This window comes from Carassius auratus, unplaced genomic scaffold, assembly GCF_003368295.1.
Source record: "Carassius auratus strain Wakin unplaced genomic scaffold, ASM336829v1 scaf_tig00020643, whole genome shotgun sequence".
NCBI lineage: Eukaryota > Metazoa > Chordata > Actinopteri > Cypriniformes > Cyprinidae > Carassius > Carassius auratus.
The window spans coordinates 14,755-31,403 of record NW_020525040.1 but is presented as its reverse complement, the minus strand read 5'-3'; the positions used below and the strand labels follow the sequence as shown (position 1 = coordinate 31,403).

The following is a 16,649-nucleotide window of genomic DNA, read 5'->3' as shown; positions in this document are numbered from 1 at the left end:
TAGTACACTTTTACTAAAAACTCACTTTAAACCCCGATCGAGTGTTTATAATAATTTCCTTTAGCGATCAGGGGTGGAATTTGGTCGTTTACTGTTGTAAAAATATGTTATTTGTAGCCTTTTTCATCGCTGCACAAGTTAGCATTTCCGATGTACATTTTCGATTTTTTTTATAAAAACGCCCCAGATCTCAAGAAATTCTCATACCAAGCTTTACTATCGTAATCGTGGGTTTATTATTCGGATATTTTGTGTGTACAGAGGTTTTTCAGTGTTGTTTTGGCCAGATAACTACCAGGAAGTGTGCAGGAAGCATGTGACACGATGGGGCGGTGTCCAGATATTACACTCTCAGATTGACTTTTGGGAAGGCCCAATCAGAGTCTGAGTCACACACCTCACGAGCTGCCGGCACAGCAAACACATACACAGATCGCTGGGAGAGGCTGTTTATCATCTGATCGCGTAAATCCGTGGAAAATTAATAGAAATGACGATTCTGTCTGAAGAAATATGAAGTAAACATCAGTAAATATATCCATATATCTCCGCAGATATGCATCTTTGGTCTGTAAATCCTTATTGACGCTGTTCAGTGAGTCTATGTGAACACAAATAAACCGCTCTTGACGTGACTGAATATGACTGAGAGGTGAATTTCTATTCAAAATGTGGCATAATACGGATTTATTATTTTGCACTCCTGACATAAATCACTAAATATCTGTCACTGCAACAATGTTTTATCAAAATATTGGTCAAATATCGAAGCTAGAGTCTTTAAACTTTCAATTGATGCATAGTTTGTCCAGATGAAGTAAGACAGTGATGTTTAATGTGCTGTGAAAGTGAAACAATAATAAACTGGGGCCGTCAGCGATGTTTGCACGCAAAGGGGTTAATGGACTTCAGAGGGTCAAGCACATGCAACTGAGATTTCCTGCCTTGCCCTACACAGACTGAGATTTCTCTGGATTTCCTGAATCTTTCACAATATTATTTATGGTAGTTGGTGAAAGACCTAAATTCTTTGCAATTTTTCTTAGAGAAATATGATTTCTGATTTGTTTGGCACTTCTCTCATGAAATTTGACACACAGTGATGAGCCATAATCCCACTTTGCTTGCAAAGACTGAGATGCTCCTATTATATCCAAACATGACCCCCTCACCTTCAAAAACTAATTTATAATCAATAGTTTGATAATAACCTTTTCACTTTTATTTACACTTTTTTGGAGTCTGTTGCAGCCATCAAAATCAAAGTTTGTTTATATTTACAAAATACATTTCAGTTGGTCAGTGAAAACTTTGGAAATCTTTCACATTAATGTGTTCTTTTTTTGAGTATTGTTATAAATATGAAAAGTAATAAACGACTGTGACCTGGAATCTCCCAGAAATTCCCGTGTCCAGCACAAGACTGTGACTCTTCCACTGAAAAAAAGAAAAGAGGAAACAGAAATCGTCTTTACAAGCCAATTTTCATCACATACATTTCTACATTTATTTGCACTTAGGCTAAAGAAAGATATTATGTTGGAGATATAAACAATTGAACTGCTTCAACAAAATGTTGCCTGTGTGCTTACAAAAATGTGGATTCAATATTTTGTGCAGTAAACAATAAAATGGTATACCCCCTCCATTGACGTATTTAAAATCTACAAATTATTTTAAATACACTCAATGCATAAATATAAACATCACAAATATATATATATATATATATATATATATATATATATATATATATATATATATATATATATATATACAAATTTAAAGTTATGTAACTATGCAAGATAATCTTTAAAAAATCTCATGTGCTTTAAGGTACTGTAAGGCAAAGGTCATTTATCTGTCCGACTGAGCTTTAGGAAATAACAGTTCATCATCAATTTAACTGTCTACTAAACGAGGCAGGTCTTCAGGTGAAACTGCACTACAAACGGCTGTTTAACTGACGTAAAAACCAACATCCTTTTTTTAAAATAAAATGATATTGTAAGTGGAACAGGATATGTTTTGCTTTGTACCTGTTTGAGGTTATCAGATACTGGCTTTAGTAGACACATCCGGTGCTGTGAGGCTTTTAACCACATTATTACCCAGGTCCCTCTCACTAGCCTCTTGCTCCCATATCTAACTTTACTGAGAAGTGAAACTAAATATTTACTGAGAAGGACATACGAAAACACATGTATTTTCAGCTGCATGCCATGTAAATGAACTGTATGCTCACTGTATGATTTGTTTTCAATTAAATTTTGTACTTTAAACCTAGAAGTATTTTAACAGTGACAGGATAAAATATAAACAAATGAGAGACTGAACTAGGTTAAGTGTCTCTGTGTGTGTGTGTGTGTGTGTGTGTGTTAGAGAGAGAGAGAGCGAGGGATAGCACATCAGCACGTGTAGCTCCTCCCTCCCCAGTATTCTTTGGTTCTATTTTGATGGATGGTGATAAGTCATCACCACATACGATGTGATTTTTCACATGCAGGTAATTTCCATATCATTCAGTGTCAAATTCAAGGGGTTTTAGCTCACGGCCAGTAACAACTTCTTTAAAGTTAGGGCTAAAGCTAGCACCAAACCCTGAGTAATTCTCTTCCAAAACCTGCACTCATTATGAGAAGGATTCTATACCTGATGGTCCCCATGAACGGACTACTCGGTGAGTGCATTTTGCAAACTTGCACATACTCATAAGATTTAAAGATTAAATGAACTTCAAAATATTATATATATATACACATTCTTCACAAATTAAATTAAACCGATGTTGGCATCATTTTCAGCGTGACAATCGACAAGATAATAGATGTTAAGTCAGTAACTATGTAGAGAAAGCATAACAAGATTTAATTCTTTAAATTACACACCACTGTATGAGTAGTGTTATATTATCTGTATTATATACTTTAATCTACATTAATTTATATTAAGTATGTACATATATTGTTTAATGTCTGTAATTGTATTTCATGACTAGAGTTTTATTTCTGGAAAAACCTGCCAAGGATTCCAGCCAGTATTAATATATATATATATATACATAGGTTTAATGGGATGGTGAAAAATGTAATTACAGAATTATTTGCGCATGTTTTTTGTTTGAGGATCTATATATTTATTCAGTGATTAATGCAAGAAATCAAGAGGAAATGGCATTTTCAGTTCTGTTAATTGCCTTGAGGACACGCTATTATAAAAACTGATCTTCGCTCTCTTCTGTTCTCACTTTCATCAGCTGACTTCGTTGAGGGGAATCAAGGTAATGATTCTCTAGATATCTGAAATTCAGTTGTTGATTTTTTTTTTCTTTCTTTTTTTTTTTGTCATATTACAATGAATGTGATTTTTCTGATTCTCAGACTGCACTTCATGTTACAAGTTGGACACAGGAGTGGCTTTTGGGATCATCACTTGTGACATCATCCTCACACTCCTCATTGCTCTCTCAGTCTATTGTTTCTTTTCCCATCAGAAAAGACGAGGCAGTTTACATACACACGCCAGATGCTGTGGGTCAGGTATGTCTGTTCGTAAGAGAAATCAATACAGAATTACAGCTGTTCCAGTCAAAATGAAAAAAAATTCTGATGTTTAAGGTAAAGCAAGAACTCACCAGCCATCGATGAAGACAAAGACAATTGAAATGGAATCGCCTTATCAGGTAAAATGAGCAATATCAGCTGTGTGTTTAATGTACCACAAAACTAAAAATAAAGTAGTTTGTATAATAAATGCAACACATATGTGAGATTTTATTTATTTATTTGTTTTCATAATGATTTCACAGGAGCTTTATGGAGTCCAGTCAGACATATACAGTGATCTTCAGCAGTATCGGAAATGAGGTGACCCTGTGAAATGTAATATCGATCATGGGTCGTGTGAAAACCTAAGAATATCTGGAGGTTGCATGCATTTCTAAACTGTCACAAATATGTATTTGGCATAAGCTATAATAATTGACTTATACAAAAAGATTTTTCTTTGAATCCATGTGATTGGTCATGTGGCTTATATAAAAATCATGAATATTAATATATTTTCATAGTTTGTGGAAAGGAGAAATGATCTTCAAGAATTTTTACTATCGCTGTAAAAGTTTGTTTTCATCTGTCATATTTTTTTTATTAATTCAAAACCTTTGTAATGGAGTTAGGTCAGAATATTACTCCCTTGTGCTTTATGTAGAAATAAATGTTTTATTTTGATCGTGTGGTCGTTTATCGTTTCTTTGTCTACTTTTACAGACAGCCTAGAAAGGTGAATGAAGGGTAAAGCCACTCTCGAACATGCAGTGGTTTTCTTTTCTTTTCCTAAGTGGCTAAGGAAGTAGATGATGTAGTGTAGCGGACCTGTTTAGAAATCGCATGACCACAGTGAATCAGACAAAACGGAAATACTTTTTTTCTTGTGTCCTTCTTTTAAGTCCAAAGTTTTAAATTGTGATTTTAAAATCTACGTTCTTACGGGCATTTTCACTATTGCTGATTTATTTCTCTGTGTACGCCTATGATCATTTTAAAACAAAGAATATCGAGGAAATTAAACAGAATGAGAATGGTGCTTGACTTTTGGCTTTGCACGGAGAGCAATTTAATTTAGCTCTTAATTTGAGTGTGCCCACTTCCAATGTCCACAAGAGTGCACTATTATCTCAGTGTTCTCCATGTCACATTTAGCCTATAGGCTACTGTAAATTAGGTCTGCCTCAGATCTATCATCATTCATGTTTTATTTTGAGGCTTTATTCAGTGCAGTTTACAGTAATGATTCATGGTTGATTTAACAAAATCACTATCTCACTTATTGTTACGCACAATGGACGTTTTAGTGAATATTCTGAGAAACCTAAGTACCATTATTTCAAATGTGTCTCACATGCTGGACTCACATCCAAGGCTGTCGAAATTTAAGTGAAAAACTTAAGTCGTGCTCTGTCATTTTATGATGCTATGACATCATAAAAAACAAAACAGAACTCAAACTGTGAAGACACAGCTTTGTGTTGATGTTCAAGCAGCAGTTATTAATAACAGATAAGAAATGTTAACAGCTTCCTGTAGGCTGAGAGCGTAAGGCCTATTGTAGGCCTACAGTTTAGCCTTTTACAAACTGTTGCTCTAACATGACATTGCTGAACTAGAAAGCTGATGGTAAAGAAAGACGTTTACACTAATTCCCGCTATCCCGTTACGTCAAAGTAAACCAATTTCGGAACACAAGCACACAAGAAACAACGTAACATTACTGTAGCAAAATGGGTTATTGTTTATGTACGTGCCTGGAGGAGTGTTTCGGGCGTAATGGTAAGTGTTTTCTACATTTTTACTCTTTACAACTGTGTGTAGATAGATTTGATCTTCCACGTGGCTGGTATTCTCCATCTGTTTTGCTGAATGTAGGAATAGGCAAATACAAACTAAACTTTGAATTTAGGATTATTTCTACAATTACAGTTTCAAAATCAGTGGCATGTGTCAGTGCATATTTAAATCTTTCTTAAAGCTAGGCTATTTGTTTTTGCGGGACACGTGGACCAACAAAGAGAGCGTTCAGATAAAACTGGGTTAGGCTAATCTTTTAATAATCTTACATCAGGGGTCTTTTTTTTATAGGATTTTAAACACTTTCTTTTGCTTCTGTGCACTATTTATCCAAAGCCTGGTATGCTTGAACTACTCAGAAAGAAACAGCACGAACATATTCAGTGAAAGAAACCAATTATTTTCTGAATTTGGACTGGCTTGTTTCATGAAGTTTTGTTCCCCTTTTTGCTTTTCTGACTTCATAGTCCCTTACTATTTGAAATTCATGGAGTAATGAACCTTTTGTCTTCATCCACTCAGTTCATGCTGTTGGAATGCACTGGTCAGGACATTAAGAGGAGGAACAAGATGAGTTTATCATCTATCCTGACCTTGGCAGCCAGCTTCAGGCTTATAGTTTGATAATTTATCAGACTATCAAAATACATTCCTTGACTGAACATCACAAGCACAAGAAATTGAGTTTCAGTCTCACATGCATTGCCATCTTTAATGTTTTTTTTTTTTTTTCAGAACCAGAGATTGTGGCTTATTATAGCAGTAATGTATGTGGTCTTAGAGTAAAGTAGACTTACTCTGAATGCTTGTTCTGGTGAATTGTTATGAGGTAATCCATGACTTAAAATGGTACAGGAATGGAAGAGTTATCCATATAACATAAAGCAACTGATAAAATGAACTATAATCTGGCTGATTTATAAACCTTTAAGATAGTTGGGGCCACCTTAAATTACCTTACAAGTCAGCTTTCAGCGAATCCCACTGTATTAGTGAAGACGTTTTTACGTATTTAATATAGCCAAGCATATATATTGAATTACGGAATTTCTGTGCCCTTTCACTGAGCACACAAGCCTTACTTAGGTTAGAAAATTAAACCTTTGTGAATCCCTCCCTGCATAACCCCACAGTGTTGATACTGAACTGCCACTAATTCTCAATTTCTTTCATGATGTTTTAGTTAAAATGAATAGCTTCTTGACACTGATCACTATGTCGTCACACATATTTTTCGGAAACTATGTGGCATTGGTAAGCATGATGTAACCATTTCAGCCGCATGCTTGGTGTTCACTGTGGACGTGTGAAAATAGCGTCTGCAGATTAGTAATGTGTACAGTTGGAGTTCTGTAAACCAGTTGGAGGTCTAGTCAAACACGTTATTCATAGAAACTCTCATTGTGCAACTTTTTGAAACCCAAAGTTATGAAAAATGCCACATACTTCTCAGTAATCTGATCGTGCCAGGCTGAGTGAATGTGGTGCTGTAATTAGCTTCTGCCGTGTTATCTTCCTGCCCTCCTCATTGCTTCAGTATGAGGCCTGATCGGTGCGGGGAGATTTGGTGCCCTGTCAAATCAAACAAACTCTTTCTCTGTGTTAGCACTTGGGTGGTTGGTGTTGATAAAAAAAAATAAAAATAAAAACCCCATGCTGATGGGAGAGGATTCACATGAACCAACACCAGCAAAAACAACTAATTCATCTTCATTGCTATGCCAGTGAAGGACAAAACCATTTTGTGTAAATTTATGTAGCCTGTTACAGTTTACACAAAAATTATATATATATTTAATTATAATTATATTATAATTATATATAATATTTTTCCCTCAAAATGTTTTTGACTCTTCTTCTTCTTTTTTATTTTTATTTTGTATTTTATTAATATACTAATTTGATAAATGCACATAAATACAATATTTTATTATGTATCAAATTTGTATATTATAGAGAGAGAGAGATAGAGAGTAAGGAAGAGTTATTTGAGTAAATTCTAATCATTACAATTTTTATTTGCATTATAATTACATTATTATTACACAACTTAGCAAGTTTCAGAACATGGGGTCAAGAGAAATAGTTCACTCTATCAAAGTTTCTGACCCACTTATGATTTTCCTGAGCCAGTGCTGGGAAATAGATTGGATAATTTGATTCTGACTTGCGCTGGTAATTTTCTGCCTCTGCAAGTGTGTGCATTTGTGGAGAGCACTACATTGTTCAGTGGCAGTGAGTAAAGGAGTGTTGTGTGACTAAAGTGCCAGTCAGAGTGAGCTGGGTGAATGCGTGTCACATTGATGATCTTTGTTCTGAAAAAAGTCAGTAACAGGGTCATCCTCGTATCTTATCAGAACACTGGAGCTCTGCAAACTGACAGGGCCTAGGGCGCATATTCAAAGTGGTCTCTCATTTTCCTTTTTCTCTTTTATTGTTGTTTAAAACATCTTGTGATTTTAGGACTTTATGAATCTCCAAAATCAGTACATATTTGTACTTTTTAAGATGCAGTTTATGAGGAAAAGCAGAAATGCATTGCTTTCATCCTGTTTTTTTCTCTCTCTCTCTTTTGCTGTATACTATTTGAACTGAGGTTTTTCAGTATACTGAAGCCCAGCACCATCCTTCATATTAGAGGGTATTAAGAGCTAGTCATAATGAGCGCCATTCACCCCCTCTGTTGCTCTGCGTTCAGGGAGCACATCAATTGCTCACCAGTGACTGGCCACAAATTAGCCAGACAAGAAGCACAGGGCGCTGAACGGATGTGCTTCGGCAAATATGGGATTAGAGAAGATTCAGGATGTGACACAAAAGGGAAGGATTGACGGTCAGATGCAGTGGAATAAAGCAATGGATGGATTTAAAACTTCATCTGATGCTTGTGCTGCAGGCCATGAAATCACGTCATGAATGAATAGCTGAGGTTTTGTCATGACTCAACATGGTGTCAATCCCTGAAACATTGCCGCCTTCATGTCCCTTCTTCAAGTCTTAGGCCAGTGTTGTAGATTTAGAAGTTAAAGCATTCGTAGAACACATTATGAAAAAGTTTTGGCCTCGACTTTAAAAGCACTCCAGATGCACTATGGCAGAATGTTCTTGAGAGAGTGGTTTTGACTGGTACGATGCAACGGCCTGGTGTTCTTCAGCCAAGGAAATCCTGGAAGCTGTACAACTCTTCCGATAAGATGTTTTTTTTTCTGGAACAGATTGTTCTGGTCACCGGAATAAAGGAGGAGCCTCGGTTCTGTTCATTACAAATAATGAAATCAGTGTCTTAAGGTAATATACAGTGTATCAGTTTTTTGTTTTGTTTTTAATGATGAAATGATGATATGTTTCTTTGGGAGTTGACCTGATTAATGACTGCCTCTCACTATCCATTTTTCATGTGTGCCTGTACAGCTTGTACAGTATTAAATGCTCACTTAAACATGTAAGCATTTCAGTTATGTAAATAACATTAAGATAAATATTTAATAATCCCATTTCTTTTAGGTAAGGCTTAATGCCACTACCTCTTCTGTGTCCCCGAGTTTTCCTGTCTATTCCCAACAGTTGCCCAAAGAATTCTCACTAGGATATGAGGAAGGGTGTTGTACTTCCTCTTGTTCCTCTTATTGTACACAACTAATGCAGAAAAAAATCAAACTATCCTCATTTGTACTGAGGCTAAAGACTTTTTTGTAAACCATGTGAACGAAAATCAGAAGGTCAGATTTTATTTATTCATTTTTATTTCTCCTTGCATTGTCTAAGTTTTAGTTAATAGACTTAAAGGGTTCATATGATGCTGCTAAAAAGAACATTATTTGGTGTATTTGGTGTAATGAAATGTGTTTATGCAGTTTAAGGTTAAAAAAACACATTATTTTCCACATACTGTACATTATTGTTTCTACTCTTTGCCCCGCCTTCTGAAACGTGTCTATTTTTACAAAGCTCATCAGTCTGAAAAGCAAAGTGTGCTCTGATTGGCCGAATACCTCAAGCATGACGAAAATGTTACGCCCCTTAACATATTATGATCCCTGAGCGGAGGCTGGCTTGAGAACGGCGCGGCCAGCGGATTCTACGAAGGAGCATCTGTTGGGCTTGCGGCAACCACATGTGATGACCTCAGGCTGGATTCCACTTTGTCCACGGTGATAGCCATACCCAGCGATCCACACTGCAAAGTCGATGTATTTCCTCAGCGACCAGCATGGATCAGCTCTAGCCATGATGAAGCAGATATCAAACTCTTTTGGAAAGCCAAACAGTAGTTTCGCTTTCACAGTGAAACACACAGTGTCTATATGACATGTGGCGGCAGCAACAATGCTACATCTTTAACAAAAGTTATGCCTTTTTTCTTTGTGTGAACATCTGGGCGGCATTATGCAAATCTTCCCACATAGTGATGTAGAGATGTGGGGGTGTGTTAGAACGAGACGTTCCAGGGGGACGTGGATGAGTGTTAACTTTTATAAAGAATATCTCTTTGGATTTGAGACTTTAGCCTTTGCAACTTTACAGATCTTCTTCATGCACCAAGAGCTTGTAACACTTCCAAGAGAAAAATGTAAATTGCATCATATGACCCCTTTAAGACCTATTCTTGATCTTTTTTTCTTTCTATCATACCATCTCTCATAATTCCTTACCAGTGTCAAATTGCTGAGTACGAATAGTTCTTTCCGTTTCCCTCCTTCCTTTACCACGCTATCGAATGTATAAAGATTTTAATGTCTTTTACTTTTGGGAGAGAGTTCTGATTGCTGTTGGGAGTGTAATGATCCCGTGTAATTAGTCTCACAATAAATTGCAATAACACGCTGCACAGCTGGGAGATGTAGCTTTGTTGCAATGGAATAATCCTTCCCTTGCATTTCAACATTTGCTGAGAAATATTACCATCATGTGAAACTGAAATTTATTAAGTTACTGACCACCACAACAAACATCATGTTTAATCCAAATGATTGATTAAAATTCAAATTGCATACAAATTTCACTGAAATAATAGAACCTTACTAATAGTGTCTCAATGGTTAGGATAATAATATATATCCTAACCATTGGTCTATTTTTATGCAGTGCTGCATTTTTTTTATTTGCATTTCGGGAAAACAGACCTAGCCCAAGGTTATTTCCAAGAAAAATTCAATTTGCATTGCTTGCTAGCCCAGCAGACTTTAGTCATACTGCTGTGCACACCTGCTTGACACACACACACATACATTTGTTGTGTTTTGAATTAACTGGTCATTGCACAGTTTTAATAGTGTATTAATTCTAAATAAAATCTTAGTGCAGGATTATAGCTATTTCAGACAGGTGAACCTGAAGGACACCTTTCATATCCCAGCTGCAAACAAAAGAGTTCAAACCCTCATCAGCAATGGAATTATAGATGGCATAAAATCATAAGAACAATACAGCTTATTATTCCTCTTCATTAACCTTTTCTCCATGAAAGGGGCATTTGAACCAAATTAGCATAATGTTATTGAAATCGATCTTTTTTTATATACGCTGAATTAAATTCACATTATCCATTTGAACTTCAGAGGATGAGCAGCAAATTAAAATTGGATCAGTATGAAGGGAATTGATAGTTATCAAATCAAAGCGCTGTAAATAATTGTACTGTGTTATTTGGTTTTAAGTATCTCCACTTATCTCATTTGAGAGTAGATCTTAACACCAGAGCTGTTTAGATCATTTTTTGGCTGTTGTTGAATTATCAGTTATAGCATTATATATATATATATATATATATATATATATATATATATATATATATATATATATATATATTCACTGCTGAAAAAAGTTTTGTCCCCAATATTAATTAATATAGCAATGCTCTGTTGTACTATAAAATGAAATATTTGATCATCATGTTTGCCTTTTGCTATAGCAGGTTTGAAGAGAAGCAGCAGGTCAGAGAATTGATGCCTCTTATTTTCATTCCCTGGCATTCAGACACGTTTTACTATCACCAGACAGTCTCAATGTTTCCATGGAAGTGAGGGCGGTATGAGAGGCATTAATCCAACAAGCCCTGGCAAAGAAAAAGGATTAAAAGATAACTGTGTAAAGATTTAGGCTTGTTCTTACAGCTAAATGCAAATGTTACTTATACTAAATATAATAAAAGTATATGATGAAGAAACAACATTTATACATAAACATTTTATCTAAAAGAATTAGGTCACCCTAAAATGAAAATTTCCTCAAAATGTATTCGTCCTTTTAGCCATCCAAGGTGTAGACTAGTTTGTTAAACCGTCATAGTAAACCACAAACCAGTGTCCATAAACCATAATAACGCTTCACAATCTAGAGAAAAGTGAAGTTAATTCCCTTTTGTCCTCTCACATCAATCCAACATATTTGTTTATAACTGTTTTTGTTTGTAAACGTTTGTTTATCTGTGAATATTTCTGTCCTGATTCAGGATAAATTATGTTTTCAATAGTGAAAGCAATGTTACGTAAAGTTTAATAGTGGATTTGTATATTACAAACAATTTTTTTCCCCCACTGGAGTCATGTGCATTATGAATTATTGTGATGCTTTTATCAGGTGCTTGGACTCTCATTCTCATGGCACCTATTCACTTCAGAGGATCCATTGTTGAGGAAGTGATGCAATGCTACATTTTTTATAATCTGTTCCAGTGAAGAAACAAACGCATAACCATGCACTCTCTGGAAAAAAGGTATGAAATCCTTCACTGGGGCGGTACCTTTTCAAAAGGCACACCTTTATTACCTAACAAAAAGTGTACAAAAGTTCAACTTTTGAAAAGGTACTGCCCCAGTGACAGCTTTTGTACTTTTTTGAGAGTGTGGGTGGACTGAGGGCTAGTACATTTTCAGCAATTTTCATTTTTGTGTGAAGGATTCCTTTAAGTAATGCCAGCTCAGCCTGAAGGGGTAATCAGTTGAACAATATAATTTCACATCTTGTCCCTGCCTTGCGCTGAAAACCTCACCCTATCAAACAGGAAGGGCAGTTGGTTTGCATGTTGTCTAAGTATTTATGCCATAGTCCATAAAACATTTGTGGCAAAAGGATTTGGGGATGATTGTCAATCAATGGTAGCTGCAAATAGTCTTTAAAAATAGCTATTTTATAGTTGAGTTTCTTTGTGTGGCCTGTGGGGGATCTCTTATAGGCATTTTTGTGCCTTTGAGTTGCACATAAATAATAACTGATTAAGATCACAGCTTAATTATTTGTCTAAACCAGCAACATCATTTTATTAACATTGGCTTAAATTAAGCTGAAATCTGGGTTTAATCAGCCGGTATCTTAAATTAGATTAAATTGAGACTTAAAACTAATTAAGATTTCTAGTTTCAAACACTTCAAAAAGCAGCAGTTATCTTTTCAGAGCATCTGCACATCTTATCTCTGGAGCGCAGTCAACTTCTCCAACAGATCTGTACAAATCCTCTCTTCTTTGACCTTCTTTAGGCAACATTATCTTACAAATACTAGGCAACATTATCTCACAGATACTACCAATGGGGGGGATCTCAAGTCTGGTATCATGTAACAAAACATACACAGGAAACTCAAAGACCACATTTCCTCTCTTGCTATGGCCCCTATTGAGCAGATTTATATTAAATTCTTAAAGGAGGACAACAAAAACAACACAAAAGGCAAATATATGCTTTATGAACAAATCTGAAAAGATTAGATGACTTTCAGCTTACCCAAAACTTGTTGGTCAGACTTCAGTTTTCTCATACTAACTTTATAGTAAAATCCTGTCTATGCTGTTATGGCATCATTCAAAAAGATATAATTAAAATATAATCATGAACATCAGGGAAAACAATATATATATAAACTTATGTATATAAAGAAATCCGTTACTCTGAACATTTTAAATGCTTTCTTATTACTTAAGCAATTTCAAACATATTCATAAATGAGTGTTACATTTTTCCCTTTGGTGTTTTTCATCATGAAATGTTTGGATGTTCATTAAATAAATATGATGAAATCAGGAATATGGATAATATTCCATCAATCAAACCAAACAGAAGAGTTGATCTGAATTGAAAGCTAAATGAAATTATCTTCTCTGCATGCAAGAATAACACTTGAATATAGTGAGTTCAGTAGCAAAAATATAGGCTTGTTTATACAGTACTTGTTGAGAGACACCTGAAGCTAAACAACAAAATGTCATATTGATTATATCACAATCCAATGAAGAACAAAACAGTACTTAAGAAAAAATACTCAGACTCTATTGAAATAATGGGTCAAGGGAATACATACTTTGCCAGTCCTCAAAAGAAAATACTATGATCATTAGAAGGTGATGCGGAAAGACTTTCATAAAACATTCCCTTGGATGTGAACACAGCAAAGTGAGTCAAAGATAAAAAAACACCAGGATTATCATTGCAAACAAGCTGAAGCAGTCCAATTTATAAAAGTGCTGCTGACGGAAAACTCTCTTGAGAAGCTGATGAAATTGCAACACTGCCCCTGTGCTTGAGGTGATTACAAATAAAGCCCGTATCCTCCATGATGAGCCCTCTATGATCCATCATCAGTTACAACTGTGATCATTCTCAGTGTCTTCTGTGCAATTTAAATGATTCTCCAGTTCCTGAATAACGGCTTCCCTTCCCATTTGGTCGTTTCTCCTCTTTTCCATGATCAAGTCCTCTAAACTTTGAAAGTCCAAAACGTGACTTTTCTTCTCCGACAGCTGCATTTTCATCTTGTACGGCTGCTTCCCGATTCGTATCTCGCCTCCACTTTTAAACTCGCGTTTACCAAACCTGCACCAGGCAGCGAAGCATTCAGAGTTCTTCCAGCAAATGTCTCGCTCTTTCATCCCCACCTGCTCCATGGCAGTCTGCACCACAACATCCGGGCTCAGCGCGCTAAACTTATACAGCTCGTTCACAACTCTGCCTCTTTTGCCTTGACTGGCATCGAAAATAAAGTCGCATTTAATCTCGTTTCTATGCAAATGAACCACCTGTTGGTCGTCAACACAAACAGCCCAGTGCGGGTACTGACCGATAGCCACAAACTCCACCAGGTCACCGGGTTTGCATTTATTCGCCAAGTTCTCCCACGACAGGGTTCCCACTTCACCGAACCTGCTATTCCTGTCATATATGCACTCGTCGCGATAATATACCGCGCATTCTAATTCATTGCGGCAGTCGTAATGTTTAACATCTTCCTTTTCTGTCTCATCGAGGTTGTCCTCCTGCTCGTCGTCGTCAGCAGAGAAAATATAAGACACGCCGATCCGTGGAGTGTCGTCCTCTATGTCGAATCCATTAGGGTCAGTGGTAGGTAATTCATTGTAATTCAAATGGGTAAGTTTCTCCACTTGATTCCCCATAACAGTGTCCGAAACTCGTGTGAAGAGTTACCCGTCCCACCTGTGTAGTTCCCGGAGGGGATCGTTCAAAAGCGCAACACGTAATCCGGCTTTCGAGTCCAGTTCAGCTCTAAATCCATTTCTTCTTTTTAATCTGCGAATTGCTGTGTGGAATAATTGCGTTTTGGCATATCATACAGCTATCCGACGTGTTTGCCAGCCATAAGATATTATGCCATCAGAGTTTCAGTTTGCGTTCAGAACAGGTGCGTCTCACCTGCTCACTTCCTGGTGTGAGCCGCGGACAAGGGAAGCCCATCAGACACAGCGGTGAACCCACGAGGAGTCCTGCAGTTAACGTCTCCAGTAAACAATTGCACTTCTGATAAGTTCTTTCCTCTCTTTCCAAGTAATGGATGGCGTCCACGGCTCTTTGAAGTTCTGCCAAAGGCGCTCTGTGTGAAATAGTAGTGCGCACAGTAATGTTTACGCAAGGCTCGGTCAGTTAAAGAGACAGTACACATTTAGACTGAAAGCGGAATTATGTTGGTTCTTAAATTCAATAAGCTAAATTCATACAGAGTCTACAGTTTAAAGGGGTCATGAACTGAGAATTCATTCGAAAAACATCCTGTATACGTTTCAGAACTCAAAACTTTCTTGTTAGTCGAAAAACAGCCTTTATTGAAGTCAGTCTGCACATTTACCTTTGTTTTGTTTTTTTTCACTGAAATCACTGAACAATGGTAAATGTGTCACCTTTGCTAACCACAAGAATTAGTTCATGAAGAGGTACTGTAATTACAGTAAGACCTTTTCGATTGCTGTCTTTAATGGATGCTTCGAGAAAGTCATTATTTATCACATTATTATAGACATTAAATCTATATTTAAAAGCAATTAAATAAAAATAAATCAATTAAATTGTAAATAAACCAAATTACTTAATTCATCTACCCTGAATAAAGTCCGTTACTGTGTCCTTCTCTTTCACATTAAATGCAGTGGCAGCATCTTCAGAGGCTCCCTGGAGGTACTTCAGCTTGTGGTATCCAGTCTGGTGCACGTGGGTCTGTAAACCACTTCAGTGTTTAGTCTTGTGTTGTGGATTGCCAAACTGCTAGCCTCTGGCTGTCAGTCCATCACCCCCAGTGCAGGGGCTTCTCGTACCCAGAAGCATGCCTGAGCTCTTAATTACCTAAAGTAACAGCTGGCCAGTGAGTCTGCTGTGTATTTGCTCACTCCAGTGCGGGGATGTCTGACTGTCGCCATGAGGCATATCACCAGTTACACCAGTTGCAAACTAAGCATCCATCTTCCATCACTAAATCAAAACAAATCCTACAGCCTCTTGACAGTACCTTCAGACCAGACACACCTGCTCCCCCATTAAGTATTAATATGAACCCTCATTAGCATAATGTGCTTAAAGTTTAAATGGTGTGCAATCTTGTCAAGTGACTTTTATTTATATGGTGCTTTATACAATACAGATTGTTTCAAACCAGCTTTACAGTATTAATCAAATTACAGAATCAATGATGCAAACTTCTTCAAACCAGGCAATAGTGTCATTATTCACCTGCATAAAAAGATATTATTTACAGCAATGGCAGTGAAGAACCATTCTGGTTTCTCCGATTTACACCTTTCAGTGAGCAGTTCTTAAAATTACCAATTCTTAAGTGTAAAGAACATTTTAATATCGTTTTAATAATCTAAAGCCACTATGTACTCTTAAAAATAAAGATTCTTTATTGGCATGGTTCCATCAATAAAATGTAACATCCATGAAACCTTAAAGTTGTACAAAAGGTTCTTTTAGATTATTAAAATGTTTCTGACATTTAAAAAAAAAACTTTATTTTTAAAAGAACCTTTTGTGTGATAGAACGGTTCTATGGATGTTAAAGTTTCTTCATGAAACCATCACTGCAAAT

At 36.4% G+C, this 16,649-nt stretch overlaps 2 protein-coding genes across 2 annotated transcripts; one reads left to right on the top strand and one right to left on the bottom strand.

Annotated features, from left to right (window-relative positions):
• The first annotated feature begins 1,842 nt into the window (after positions 1-1,842).
• LOC113076518 (TYRO protein tyrosine kinase-binding protein-like) lies at positions 1,843-4,234 on the top strand. Its single transcript, XM_026249210.1, has 5 exons — positions 1,843-2,680; positions 3,257-3,280; positions 3,381-3,539; positions 3,618-3,682; positions 3,809-4,234. Exons 1-5 carry the CDS (start codon positions 2,635-2,637, stop codon positions 3,863-3,865), a joined length of 351 nt encoding a protein of 116 aa, XP_026104995.1. The 5' UTR covers positions 1,843-2,634; the 3' UTR covers positions 3,866-4,234.
• A 9,622-nt stretch (positions 4,235-13,856) lies between these two features.
• On the bottom strand, positions 13,857-15,210 carry LOC113076521 (protein FAM84B-like). The gene has a single exon (XM_026249214.1). The coding sequence runs from the start codon at positions 14,728-14,730 to the stop codon at positions 13,918-13,920; it is 813 nt and encodes a 270-aa protein (XP_026104999.1). The 5' UTR covers positions 14,731-15,210; the 3' UTR covers positions 13,857-13,917.
• Positions 15,211-16,649: the final 1,439 nt, after the last annotated feature.

What these genes read in the sequence shown, in the direction of transcription:
- LOC113076521 (XM_026249214.1), bottom strand. Translation starts at nt 14,730, where the DNA reads ATGGGGAATCAAGTGGAGAAACTTACCCATTTGAATTACAATGAATTA.
- LOC113076518 (XM_026249210.1), top strand. Translation starts at nt 2,635, where the DNA reads ATGAGAAGGATTCTATACCTGATGGTCCCCATGAACGGACTACTCG. An exon ending in CCCCATGAACGGACTACTCG is followed by an intron (nt 2,681 to 3,256) that starts GTGAGTGCATTT and finishes CACTTTCATCAG; the next exon opens with CTGACTTCGTTGAGGGGAAT. An exon ending in CTTCGTTGAGGGGAATCAAG is followed by an intron (nt 3,281 to 3,380) that starts GTAATGATTCTC and finishes TCTGATTCTCAG; the next exon opens with ACTGCACTTCATGTTACAAG.